Source organism: Anoplolepis gracilipes, chromosome 10 (genome assembly GCF_047496725.1).
Source record: "Anoplolepis gracilipes chromosome 10, ASM4749672v1, whole genome shotgun sequence".
NCBI classification, from domain to species: domain Eukaryota; kingdom Metazoa; phylum Arthropoda; class Insecta; order Hymenoptera; family Formicidae; genus Anoplolepis; species Anoplolepis gracilipes.
Window position 1 is genome coordinate 3,127,061 of NC_132979.1, and position 13,474 is coordinate 3,140,534.

The 13,474-nt window shown below is 26.9% G+C and overlaps 1 protein-coding gene and 2 long non-coding RNA genes across 3 annotated transcripts; 1 reads left to right on the forward strand and 2 right to left on the reverse strand.

The window, feature by feature from the left end:
- Positions 1-3,360: 3,360 nt before the first annotated feature.
- Positions 3,361-4,381, reverse strand: LOC140670228 (uncharacterized). The gene is made up of 2 exons (XR_012047508.1): positions 4,163-4,381; positions 3,361-3,754 (listed from the first exon to the last, which is right to left on the reverse strand). It is a non-coding gene; the product is annotated as an uncharacterized lncRNA (long non-coding RNA).
- Positions 4,382-7,344: 2,963 nt separating this feature from the next.
- Positions 7,345-8,348, reverse strand: LOC140670381 (uncharacterized). The gene is made up of 3 exons (XM_072900933.1): positions 8,033-8,348; positions 7,570-7,611; positions 7,345-7,482 (listed from the first exon to the last, which is right to left on the reverse strand). Exons 1-3 carry the CDS (start codon positions 8,297-8,299, stop codon positions 7,420-7,422), a joined length of 372 nt encoding a protein of 123 aa, XP_072757034.1. The 5' UTR covers positions 8,300-8,348; the 3' UTR covers positions 7,345-7,419.
- Positions 8,349-9,155: 807 nt separating this feature from the next.
- Positions 9,156-12,144, forward strand: LOC140670414 (uncharacterized). The gene is made up of 3 exons (XR_012047550.1): positions 9,156-9,509; positions 9,759-10,639; positions 11,265-12,144. It is a non-coding gene; the product is annotated as an uncharacterized lncRNA (long non-coding RNA).
- Positions 12,145-13,474: the final 1,330 nt, after the last annotated feature.

Sequence of the window (13,474 nt, forward strand, 5' to 3'; positions counted from 1 at the left end):
ATATTTACTGTCAAATTATTTTACTTGGATTTGTATAGGTTCTTAGCTAATATTAGTGGATTTAGTACAGAAACTAACAATAATACTATTTGTGTTATAATAGCTAGAGTTGAGTCTCAATTCTTTTGGCCAATTGAAACTTTTATGTGCAGCAAAATGCGTCAAAGCAAATAAATAATTTAAAACAATATAAAAATAAATCAATGAATTATTATAAATTATTATAAATTATTGTGACTTTCTGTCGTGCTGATGAGTTCTATTGAGTGAGAGAGCGTTAGTTTTTTCAGTTTTCATCATTTTTATTAAAATTAAACAATATATATATATTTTCATATATTAACATATTATTTTCATATGTTAATATATTATTATTTGTATATATTTGTATATCATATATTATATATATCAACCCTTGAGCGCCAATCTGGATTACAATAAATCAATTCGGAAAATGCGCGTCATTGTTAAATGATAAGGAGTTTTAACTCGGAGGGTGGGGAGAAAAACCTTATATATTTCCACTAAACAGTTATAATGTGACTTTTCTACAAAACATTTATAATGTGACTAAAACCGCGTAATACGTCAAGTCTGTCAATGAGTTACATGTACCCAATGTGATATTAAAATTATTAAATTTGAATTATTCTAAAATCAAAGTTTAAGTTAAGTAAATATTTTTAAGAAATTATTTGTAAAGTGTACAGTGTTTGTAAAATAATAAACTTTAAATATATCTAGAGCTTGTCACAAGTGCTTCTCAAACGAGTATATTTCATCCTTTTCATGCGCTAAAGTAGATATGTAGAGAGTACGTAACAAAAATATGTTACGATTACTGTACAAATATGAGTGAGTTGATTAAAAATATTAATTTTTTTACTAATTAATGTACTAATCTTAAAATGATAAAAAAAATATGTGTATATATATTCAATTTGTCTTTCAAAAAAATTTTCAACTACTTAACTTATTGCGTTAAAAAATTTTTCGATTACATCAAGTATTGTTCGTAAAAAAAATTACAGTTTCTTCAAGTACATCTATCTGAAATGTAAGAAAATTAATGAATTTTAATTTTTAATAAATATTGATATTTTTTTTAACAGATCCAACCCCAATGAACTTGACGTTGACTCAATATAACTTGTTACCACATATGTTGTCATGGTTTGACTCTGAGTAACATTCAAAAGATTTTAGTCACTTGTCAATTATTAAAAAATTATTAACAATTAAATTAGTATGATAAGAACAAATATTAAATGCAAAAACCTGGATTGAACATCGGAAATCGAGACGACCATAAAAATGGCAACTAAGAATATATATATTTTAGTATTCATCTTTGTAAACTTATAAAAATATATCCAAACTTTTCAATTCTAATATCACATTTTTATAGTACCTTAATTTATATATAGCAAAATAACTCTATATTTGAACATCATAAATGTTATCTAGTGTCAAAATGTTTTGACTTCTTCAAACTATTCAATTTTATTTAAACATAATTTTTTTAAAACTTAGATAAAATAGTGCTTATATTATTGAATATAAAATGGCTTAAAGGAAATAAACACAATAATTTTAATGTTATTTGAATATTGCATTTTTTTGCGTACAGTCACGTATAAGAAATCGTACAGAAAATATTTTTTATTTAATATATAAAGGAAAAATGTTCTATTACATTATTTTTCACATTTTAAATAAAATTGTTTCTTATAAAAAAACAATAAAAAGTTAAAAGATGAACACAATATAACATGTATGTATATATTATAATAAGCAATTATAATAAGCAATTACTATAGATTAATATATACATATACAGTATATATTAATATGTATATATACATATACAGTATATATTTTTCTTTTTTACTAATGTGTATATAAATATATATAATTATTAATAAAATATATATCTCATTATAAGATATATGTTATAAATAAGTATATCTGAGTGAAAATATACACTAATTGTAAACATTAAAACGAGATTTTGTTCACACCTCGCTAATCTTTGATCTTTCCATAAAAAGTATACTATACTATATTATATAATTATTATAAATACACATATATATATATATATATATATATATATTATTTTATTTATATTATCTGTCTGTGATTTTATATTTGTCAGTTATAATCAGGGATATGATTTGTTGACTACTTATAACCATTATTATCTTTCCATGTCAAGTTAACTTGTAACATTACTATCTAATTAAAAGGCTGACATATGGGTATATAAGAAATAACATAAATATATTTATTAATATTACATTTATTAACAAACTATTTTATTTGGCTTATCTTAGACTTAGCATTAGATAATATTGTAGAAAAATGTTGTTTTAGGAAAGAAAAATGTAATATCCCTCGAGATAAGTTCTTGACAACGATTTGCTTATAATTCAATTTATGTCACTTTTGACAATGATAAAATATATCAACAAACGTTTGACGCTTTCATGGAATCTTCCATTATTGCGGCTATCACTTTTGTTAAATTTAGAAAATAAAACAATCAAATATATTACATTTAATTTGCTTTTTTATTATAAGCATGTGGATGACATGGTATTAACAATTCCTTTCTCCATGTTTACGAAGGTCTTAAATATCTTCAACTCTTTTCATCCGAGACTTTAGATTATTATGGAAGAATGAACAACAAACTTAACTTTCTCGATGTCGCTATAATCATGATAAATAAATTAATTAAATTTAACTAGTATTATTAACCCACTTTTTCCGAGAGATATTTAAAGTTTGAATCTAATCATATCCACTATTACTATGTCATAAGAGAAGAACAATTATTGGTTTGGTAGATCAAATCTTTTTATTGTCGAATCAAGTTTGTCAAAACGGGCATGAGACATAATTTCACTCCAAAGTTGCCAAGAGTTTGTTTAGACTGATCGGAAAAGGTTCACAAATTACACTAAAAATGTAAGACAAGAAATAACTATGTCTAAAAATTAGTTAAAAAATTTTTTAATAAAGCTTTGGATGATTCTTTGGACATCCGAGGCTCTACTAAAAAGCTAGCTTACAGTTAACTTGTTAGTACTAAGTTTGAGATAGTGAATTTTCTCGTACGATACGAAACTCATCTCTGAAGTGTTGATCATTAAGTGACAAATATAGCTTTAACCTGAAGAGTGATACCTGAAGAATAGTGGAAGACATTCTTTTAACTTTTCAATATAGATTTTTTTCTAAACAAACTGAAGATGAAACAAAAAATGATTCGAAACGTTCGTAATTAATACATACTTTTTGAATATTTTATATTATTATAATAAAAAAAATTTTGCTCTAATTACCATGTCTCGGTTCTTATTTGCTCTTTCTTCAGTTTATTATCAGTAATAAATTGCATATTATTTATTTATTTTACACATTTTTTACATAAAAAATATCTATGTGCTTTTTATAATATTATAGATAATATTATTACTCGCAATAATTGAAAGTTCTGCTAAATACAATGTGCCACTTATTAATATTATGTTACAATAACTTAAACATAATCTTCTTATCTTAAATGCAACTTAAAATGTTATATTTTAAATATATGCAATAGGATAAAAAATGGCTTGAAAAAAAGAGAAAATAAAAATCCAAAAAATTTGAATATATTAAAATGCTTCACAAGTGCAATTAGATTGCTCAAATCCTTCGATACATCCTTTGTAATATTCTGCTCAATCATCTTCGCCAAACTCACCTGAAATAAATAAAATTTTATTTTTTATACTTTGTGTTTACATATTTAAATATATAACAGACATTACAATTATGTATCAGTATCTCATTATTAACACACCGAGTACAAAATAACTTTTTGAGTCAGATGTTTCTTATTCATAAATAAATGTAAAATTTAATATTAGCATTTTATAGTTTTTACAAATTATTTTATATACATAATATAATTATATATTAGTATATGTAATTTTAACAAAAGCATCAAAGAATATCCTAATTGTTTCACGATGTAAACATATATAAAAAAGTTACAGTCTCATGTAAAGACAAATTATATTAATCATTAATAAGCACAAATGTACATATTAACAAATATATAAAACATTGTATATTAAACAATTGTATATATCAAACAATAGTTTTATACCAGATGATCTAATGTAGCACGTATCTCATCACTTAGATTACGATTCAATTCTCCAAATTTAGTTATTATTAATTTAAATGTAGTTATTATGAATTCAATTAGATTAGCCTTAACACTGGGAATTGAGACAACCATAAAAAGCAGAACTAACAGAAATATTTTAATATTCATCGCTGCAAAATTATAAAAGTCTAATCCAAACTTTTAAATTCTAATATCTTCATGGATTTCTTCATAAAACCTCAACTTATATAACAAAAAAAAATCATAATTTGTGTTTGTGTAGATATCATAAAAATTATCTAATCTAAAATATTCTGATTTAACAATAAAATTAAAAATGTTTTGATTTATTCAGAATGTTAAATTTTATTTAAACATTACTTTTTAAAACTCAAGATAAAGTAACGCTTATTATTGAATATAAAATTGGTTAAAAGAAATAAACATGACATTTTAATGTCATTTAAATATTGCATTTATTTGCATATAGTCACGTATAGGAAATCGTGCAAAAAATTTTTTTATTGATTCTATTTATTTATTAATTTTTTATATAAAAAATAAAATTTTTATATAGGAATAATTTTTTATATAGAAGATAAATTGTTCAATCGTATTATATTTAAATGTTAGATAAAAAATTGTTTTTTTTTTAAAAAGACATACAACAAAACACATATTAAAAGATTAGGATATATATGACACGTAAATGTATAATTATTTATACATAATTACGTATGTAAATTATATATATATATATATATATATATATATATATATATAACGTGTATGTGTGTATGTATGTGTAAAATGCGTATAATATATAAAATGTTTTATTGCTACTTGTTGTTTTATTTTGCAAGCCCACCGGGAATGAGAGGTTGATTTCCGAATAGCCCTCTTATAGCCATGTTTAAATAGAATACATATTAATTATTAATCGTAATTATTAGCGGTTGTAAGTTAAAGTGCAGATCTGTTTTACAGCAAATTTTATTGATTAATTCAATATTAATTAATATTTGTATTGATAATATTTTACAAAAAATGTTGCACAATTTGAAAAATACGCTCAAATATATATGAGACATTATGTTATATAAATAATAAATTAAAAATCTATTTCAATAAATAATAAAAACTTTTAATTTTTACAAAATGCATTTGTAACTTGCATTTTCTCACTTATATCATTAATATGTAAATAATGATTTATATAATACAAAAGGTCAAAATTTGTAGGTAATGTATATAATAAACGATTAATAAAATAGTTATATAACATACGTATATAGCATTTCAAGATATATACATATTAATCTTTCTTTTCAGATAACATATAAATGCATATTATAACATAATATAACATATTATAAATATATATTATTTTACATTTCATTAACAAAGCTATCGTTTTGTTTAATGCCAAATAATATTATTACAAATAATATTATTACAGAATAATTTGAGAAATTTACTGCATATTTTTGACTATACAAATCAGCCAAATAAAATCCTAAAAATACATTTCTAATACATTTCTAATACATTTTACTAATATATTATAAAGTAACATTTAATTCTCAGCTTTGTAATTTCATATTTTACAATATAAGAAAGATTATATTTTATATTTACAGAGTAATTCTTTCATAAGATTATCTTACATAGTATATAAAAATTTGCTTTAAACGTTTTGACATTTTTAACGATTCACTGTAGAGAGATAGATACGTACATATATTATTTTTATTGTTGCAAGATTATAAAAAATAAAAAATTTATATTATATCTTGTATCACGTTTTCATGATATTACAATTTTATATAAAAAAAGTCGTGATGAAAATATCATACACATTATCTAATTCAAAAAATTATAAAATTTATCAAAAACACTAAAATTTATATAAATTATTCTTTTAAAACAGAAAATAAAATAATATTTATCATTGAATATAAAATTGTTTCCAGGAAGTAAACACTTTATTTTGTATATTTATATGTTTACGTATTTGTGTGATTTAAAATATTCTTACATTTAATATGCAGTATTTAGTGTAATCTTGATTTTTGGCATACTTACTTTATAAAAATTAGATTGCTAATCTTTATAACTATTATATCTTATATTGATTACATTTTGTACACAACTTTACAGAAAAACAGTTGCAAAGATGAAATATTTTAATTATTAATAATGAAATAAATATAAATATTAATAAATAAATATTGGACATTTATTTATAATCTTATATCTATAATCTTATAGAGAAATCTGTACAGAGAAATACACGGACATATTATTTTTATTGCTGCAATATTATGAAAAATAAAAAATTTATACTTTGTCTTATATCACGTCTTCGTAGTATCACAATTTATATAACAAAAGTCGTGATGAAAAAATATAAACATTATCTAATCTAAAAAATTATAAAATTTATCTTTAAACATAAAATTTTATATAAACTATTCTTCTAAGATTAAAAATAAAACAATGTTTATCGTTGCATATAAAATTATTTAAAGAAAATAAACATTTTATTTTATATATTTAAATGTTTAATATAAATATAAGTATTGAATCATATCTATCACATATATCGTGGATTTATTCTTAAATTAAATTAAATAGACATATACGCACGCAAGCACGCATACACACTTTTGACAACTTTTTAAATAATATATATACCTTATTAAATATGCATCTTTAAAAAATTTGTAAAACAGTAAAGTTTTTTTATAAATTTTATATAAGTGTTTTTATAGATTGTTGTGTGGAAAACTTTTTTTGTAATTTATTTTTTAAGTAACATAAAAATATTAAACGTTAATTAAATATTATATTAAAATTCTTGTACAATAAATTATAATAATGTTTATAAATGTAATGCGTTTAAGTGAGATGTACGATTTGTGATTTATATGTTATCAATCTGTAAATAATAATATTAATAATACAAAACAGAAATCAAAGTTTATAATTCCGTATTTCCGAATAATAAAAAATTAAAATTAATTATACAACATATATATATAGGGATGTATATGTAACATTGACATTTAGCGATTATATATCAAATATAATATAATTTATAGAATTTTATATTAATTGCAAAATCTATTGAATATATTGTACTATGAATATTATTTAATTTATTATATATGTATATTTATTTATATTACATTATATATGTATAAACATATATAAATAAACACTTCAATTAAGTATATATTTATATGGCTAAGTTAATCGTACATATTTAAGACTTCAAAAGGTTCATCATATGGTGGTTCAATTATTACGCTTTCCTGAAATACAAGAAAAAATTATATATTTAATTATTATTATATTTAATTATAATATTTAACTTTTAATAAATAATTATAATTATATACTTCAAAAAGATCATCATATGGTGGTTCAATTATTACGTTTTCCTGAAATACGAGAAAAAATTATACATTTAATTATTATTTTTAATTTAACTTTTAATTCAATTTCATATGCAATGTAGTGTAGTACAAAGAAAAATATAATTGTTACACACACACACGTACTCACGCACGCACCCACACGCACGCACGAACACACACAAAATATGTCTTTTGTCAAAAATGTACAAAATATTATTTTAAATATATTACTAAAAATTGACATTTTCACTTATTATTAGATATAAATAACAAATCTTTTCTCAATATACATATAATGCATTTTTTTAGAATTATCATGCAAAGAAACTACTTTTGCATTTACAATTTTTATATAAATGCAATATCACAGAGGTATCATATAATCTTCATGTGTATCACAGATTGTTATCACATATATAGTTTTTCCTTCATGATTTTGACTTACCGCAATAATTACAAATTCGATAGATTTAGGCGTAGCTTTAGTCGTAGATTTGATCGTAGGTTTAGTAGATTCAGGTGTATTAGATGTGATTGTAGTAAGTTTATTTGTAGATACAGGTTTTGCAGTAGTTTTGGATGTAGGTGCGGTTGTAGATTCAGATATATTAGATGTGACTGCAGTTTCGACCTTATCCGTTTTTTGAGCCATGATATTATGGGTCATGACAACTGCAAGACCAGCTATCAAAATTACATATATTATCTTCATTGCTGCAAGCTTGTGAGCATCTAAATCTAAAGTATAAGTTTTGCGTACAACGTCCTTATGATGTCCCAATTTATATAGCAAAAGAATCGTGACAAGGGAAACATTATACATTATATACTTATCTAAGGCGGAAAAATTTTTAATTTATTACATGCGCCTAAACTCTTTATTTGAACATTAAAATAAGATTTAAGATGAATAAACAAAGCTTATTGTTAGAATATAAAACTGGTTAAAGGAAATAAACATAATATTTAGATGTATATGTATCTTTACTATCCAAAACTTTATTTCTATATTTATTCTATGTATATGAAAAATCTTTTTGCATTTATTTAAAATTACATATTTATAAATAAAAATTTATTTGCCGGATCTTCATAATGCTATCTTAATAATGCTCTAATTTGTACAACCATAATTACTTTATCAGTTTAAATTATAAAAAATTATAAAAAATGTTTTTAAAACTCTTTTAATCCGGAAACTTAAGCTTGTCTTGTTTTTGTCACTTTTTTATCGAATATTTATACGATTATTAAATATAGCAATATTTCGAATTTCAAAGTTTTTATATTGCAGAATATGTAAAAAAAATTGTATTGAAGCAATATTATAGATTAGATGTAAATGATAAACGAATCAAATTTTAATAAATAATTTTGATTTCCAAATGCTAATTCGTACAGAAGGTATATACTTTTCAACGTGAAAAATTTGTTTATTTATTATAATATATTTATTTTTTTTATATTATCATGTGTATTATCAATTGCATTGAATATTCAAATTCTAATAATAATTACAATTATTATTCTGGCATAAAGACGCTTAAGATAACACGAAGAAAAAAGAGTGAGCACGTTAAGAAGCCAGAGTTGTTGGAGGACTAAAACAAGACTAAATAAATAGCGGTCGGACTGGACAGCTGAAAATAAAATGCGATGAAATAAAGGGTGGCCAGTCGAGCCTATGAGAAAATAGTGGGAGAACCGACAGAAGGTTGAGAAGGTTGCAAGAAGCGTCTCTCGTACGAGCAAAAGAGACGGCATGGGATCTTGTTAGCCCTGAACTTGGACATGAGAGTGCCTGGTGATCCTCTGTAGCTCCTAAACGTAAAGTTGGACCTTCTGCTTATATTCTTACGAAAGAATCAAGAAAGAATCAAAACCTTCACGTCATAATGTCAGTTGTGATTTAATTGAATGGAGTGAGTTTTTGTTCTTTTTAAACTATTTTTATATTTTCTCAAAATATAAAAGTGAAAATGCGTAGTCACAAAGTGCTAGAATGGAATACTCATTTTACTCATAAATTAACGAAAATAATTAATTAAAATAATTAAATTAAAAAATGATCGCTTGAGATATCAATTAATGATTTAATTATAATTGAATATCTGATAGGACTTGTTAAAATAAATCTCAATTGCGTATACAACCCGCATTTTCTTTTCCAGTTAATTGCAGCTGAGTTTTGTATAACCAGAGCGATTCTCGGATATTGTGTGAAAACTACTGGAAGACGTAGAATGACATGTATTTCCGCCGACAATTGAAACCTGCTTTTATTGCTCTTGTACATGCACATTTCCGGTAAATTGTATACGTTTCTCAGTTTCCGTGAGCTATCTTCAGTATAACGGATAGTTAGAAAAGACTCTCTCAGAAACGGTGCCGTCAATCTGTCTTGTGCGACCAGTCATCGCTGCACTTGCAAAATGTTTTTTATAGCAGATTCATGATCTCTCTTTCTCCTGCCTCTTTTTCTTCTTCTCTTCTTCTCCTTTCGTTTGGGCGCGAAGAAAACAGCTTTCAATTTGACGCATCAGCTGATCGCTCTAAACGCCAGTTCACGGAAATGCTTGGAGAACGAGTTAATTTTGTAAATAGTTTATAGGTCAATAAAATCGCACACAAGTGAGACGTTATGGAATTTACGATGTTACCGGAAAGTTTCACGATCGTATCCGTGCGAGAAACCACGCGGCACGCAAATGCGTGTATGCAATGAAAGGGAGAGCTACAGTAGCTAGTCCTTCTATCAAAGATATAACATCAATTGCCACCTACGCGATCTTCTTGAAATCCTTACAATGTACTTTAGATTATTTAAGAATCATCCGCGTCCGTTTGATGCGTCCATCGTTTGCCAAAAAAAATATTTCAAGTACATCCACGACTCGCAACGAAGTACAAGAGTACAAATATTTCGATTTTTGATTGCAAATAATGGTGTATACCGTCATGGAGATGAAGCGTACATTATAAGTGACCATATGGATTCCATTCGGTTTATGTATCATCTATGTTTGTACTCTCTTGACTTGAGATTATACAGGTTTGCGATTCTGTATTTGAAGGATTAGTATTTCATAATATGCCTTGAATAAATACGCACCTTAAAAAATTCGATTAAAAAATTTTTAAAAACTATTGATAGCACTTTAAAGCTGAAATTTCAGCTTTAAAGTGCTATCAATGTACTGATAACGCATTAAAGTTGTTATCGGTAATTTAAAAAATTTTTGTATTTTTCTTGTTCTGTGCTTTAAAAAAGAATATTGTTTTGTTTCTTAAAATTTTATTGTATTTTTTACACTTTGCAGCTCGGTAAAAAAATTTCTCCCTAGAAAAATTTAAGTCAGGTTCCATAAACTACAACATTTTGCCTACAAAATGCTTTTTTTTAAACTTTCCTAATTTTTTTTTTGGCCGAGATAAATAATTTTGAAACTAAATCTGTATTTTTCAGACATATTGTCAATACTGAGCGAAAAATTATCGTATGTGAAAAATTAAAAAAAAAAACATTGTAAAGCTTGAAATTTCAGCTTTAAAATACTATCGATAGTTTTTTAATCTTTTTCGTATTTATATACTATTAACAAAATAAGAGATACGGAAAATTTAAGGGTTCCTAATACTTTTGACCAAGGCTGTAATCGCTTTGTTTGCTAGTTCAGATTGAGAGCGTAAAACTCAAAGAAGACGTGCTCGATGAGGAGAAGCTGACAGTTGCCACGAAAAGATGTAATGACAGGGCCATGATTCTATTTGATTCGATTGACCAATTAAAAGCTGCCGTGGCAGACGACGGTGATTAATCTGAACAGCGAGATGGAGGACTGTTCGCGAAAATCATCGTAGCAGTGAAACAGAACTCGAATCCGCTAACCCAGTCGACTCACGTAATGGATTAAACCGTTCGTAAATCCCGTAACAGCTCCTTGCGTTACTCGGATGAAATGTTATGTCGTCGGCGATATTATATAGAATACCGATTGCGCAAGAACAATTAAGCTCGTTAGAACGATGAGCGCGAGAAAGTGCGAAATAATGTTCTGCGTGCTTTAATCTATTTATTCCTTTATCGAGGCTTGACTTTGACGTTGCAAGAATTATGTCACTTTAGAATTACGCACTCCTCATTGTTATTCGACCGGTGAAAATTGCGATTTTGCAACAGTTACAGCATTTATACGTAAACTATCGTATTTTAGCGTGGAAAAAAGTTTAGCCGAGATAAATAGCGATATCGAATATATATATATAATAACTAAAGAATAAGATGTACATATTTTTGCGAGGATTAAATTTTGCAACGGATTTAGCAAATAAATTTAAGGAATCGCATTGTTTAGAAGCAACGCGAATCTTTTTGTCACCTCGAGGATATCGTTTCGAGCGATTTCTCTCTTTGTAACAATTTCCATTGTAACCTTCATACACGTCGAAGACAGAAGGGGACAGACAGAAAGGGAGAGAAAGAGAGAGACCGCAGTTTTCGCATTATCGCCACATCACCTTGTGCTTTTTTGCACAGTAATATTGCCCGATTGTCCATGTGCCAGTAACGACGAGTATTATTTAAAGCGGCTTCCTGCGAGTTCCACTTTGCGTGAAAGGAAGAATCATTACTTGCGGTTCTCTCTCTCTTTCTCTCTTTCTCTTTCAAGCTACCGCCGACATTCTAGACCCCATATTGACCCAGACCGCGTGAGCTGAATGCTCTCTATCGTCGTGCTCGGGATCATTCATGGGCAAAGACACGTTAATCTCTTGGATTATTGCTTAAGGGTTTCCCCTTAGGGAACGTATAAGCAAAAATATCATCTTTGAAGGAATAATCCCAAATGCGGAACGGTTCATGAAAAAAAGCGGAAAAACTATAGAAAAATTTTCTTTTTAAAAACCGGATAGAGGATTAGAGTCGAGAGAAGATTATTTAACTATTGATAAAAGTTATCGGGATGATAAATCCGGCCGGAATAAAAATATCGGTCATGGATGCTGAAAGACGCATCGATCTTTTCGCGAGGAATTTTGCGAAACCGGAGCGGCCAGGTTGCGCGCTTGCGTGAAGAGGACTCGAGCCCCGAAGGGATTCTTGTACGACCTGATATCCCTTCTCTCCCGCCCTCTCGTCCGTTCATTCCCGTCTGCTTCGACTTCTCGACTCGTGACTCGTGACTCCCGGCGACTGCACACCGTGGTGTAGGATTCTTGCATTCTGTTGCACATATTACGGCGTTGCTCTACGATTGTGTCGTTCGTTATCAAGGATTATCGTTCGTCAAAAGCTACCGTCTGAAATTGCGCGTAATCTTCTTTTTTTGAAAAAAAAAATAGCTTATAAAAAGAGAATCTACCAAGAAAAAGAAAAAAATACTGTAATCAAACTGAGAGACATTCTCGTAAATATCATTATTATCGTGACGTAAGCAAGCTTTTTTTCACGTGCAGATCATAAAGTATAAGTCACGAGAATCGATAAGATTATAATCATTTATGTCGCAATTCAGCGTCATTGTAACTTTATTCTCACCAATTGCAGGATTACTGGTCGATCAATTATGATATCATAGGCTTATCGATTTTCTATCGATCGATGTGTTATACCAAAGGTATACACCGTTACTCTCTATCATCCATCTGTTCGTCATTTTTGGGCGTCGATTGACGAATACGGCGGACAGGGAAATTGGAACCGTGTCGCCGGAAGTGAGGGTTCCAATAATGACGAGTACGCATTCACAACGAGAAGCATTGACAATCCCTTTGCTAGAATCGCAAACAGGAAACCAGTCATTTATCAATTCGGCACTCGATGTAATTATCACGAAGCCAATTATAATAGAGCGCTGGAATACGGATACTTAGGCTAGGGGCCAGG

Bases quoted from the DNA above. Each gene is read 5' to 3' on its own strand.
- LOC140670381 (XM_072900933.1), bottom strand. From the start codon at position 8,299: ATGAAGATAATATATGTAATTTTGATAGCTGGTCTTGCAGTTGTCATG. The intron at 7,612-8,032 runs GTAAGTCAAAAT...CTCGTATTTCAG, and splicing joins TCGAATTTGTAATTATTGCG to GAAAACGTAATAATTGAACC. The intron at 7,483-7,569 runs GTATATAATTAT...CTTGTATTTCAG, and splicing joins CATATGATGATCTTTTTGAA to GAAAGCGTAATAATTGAACC.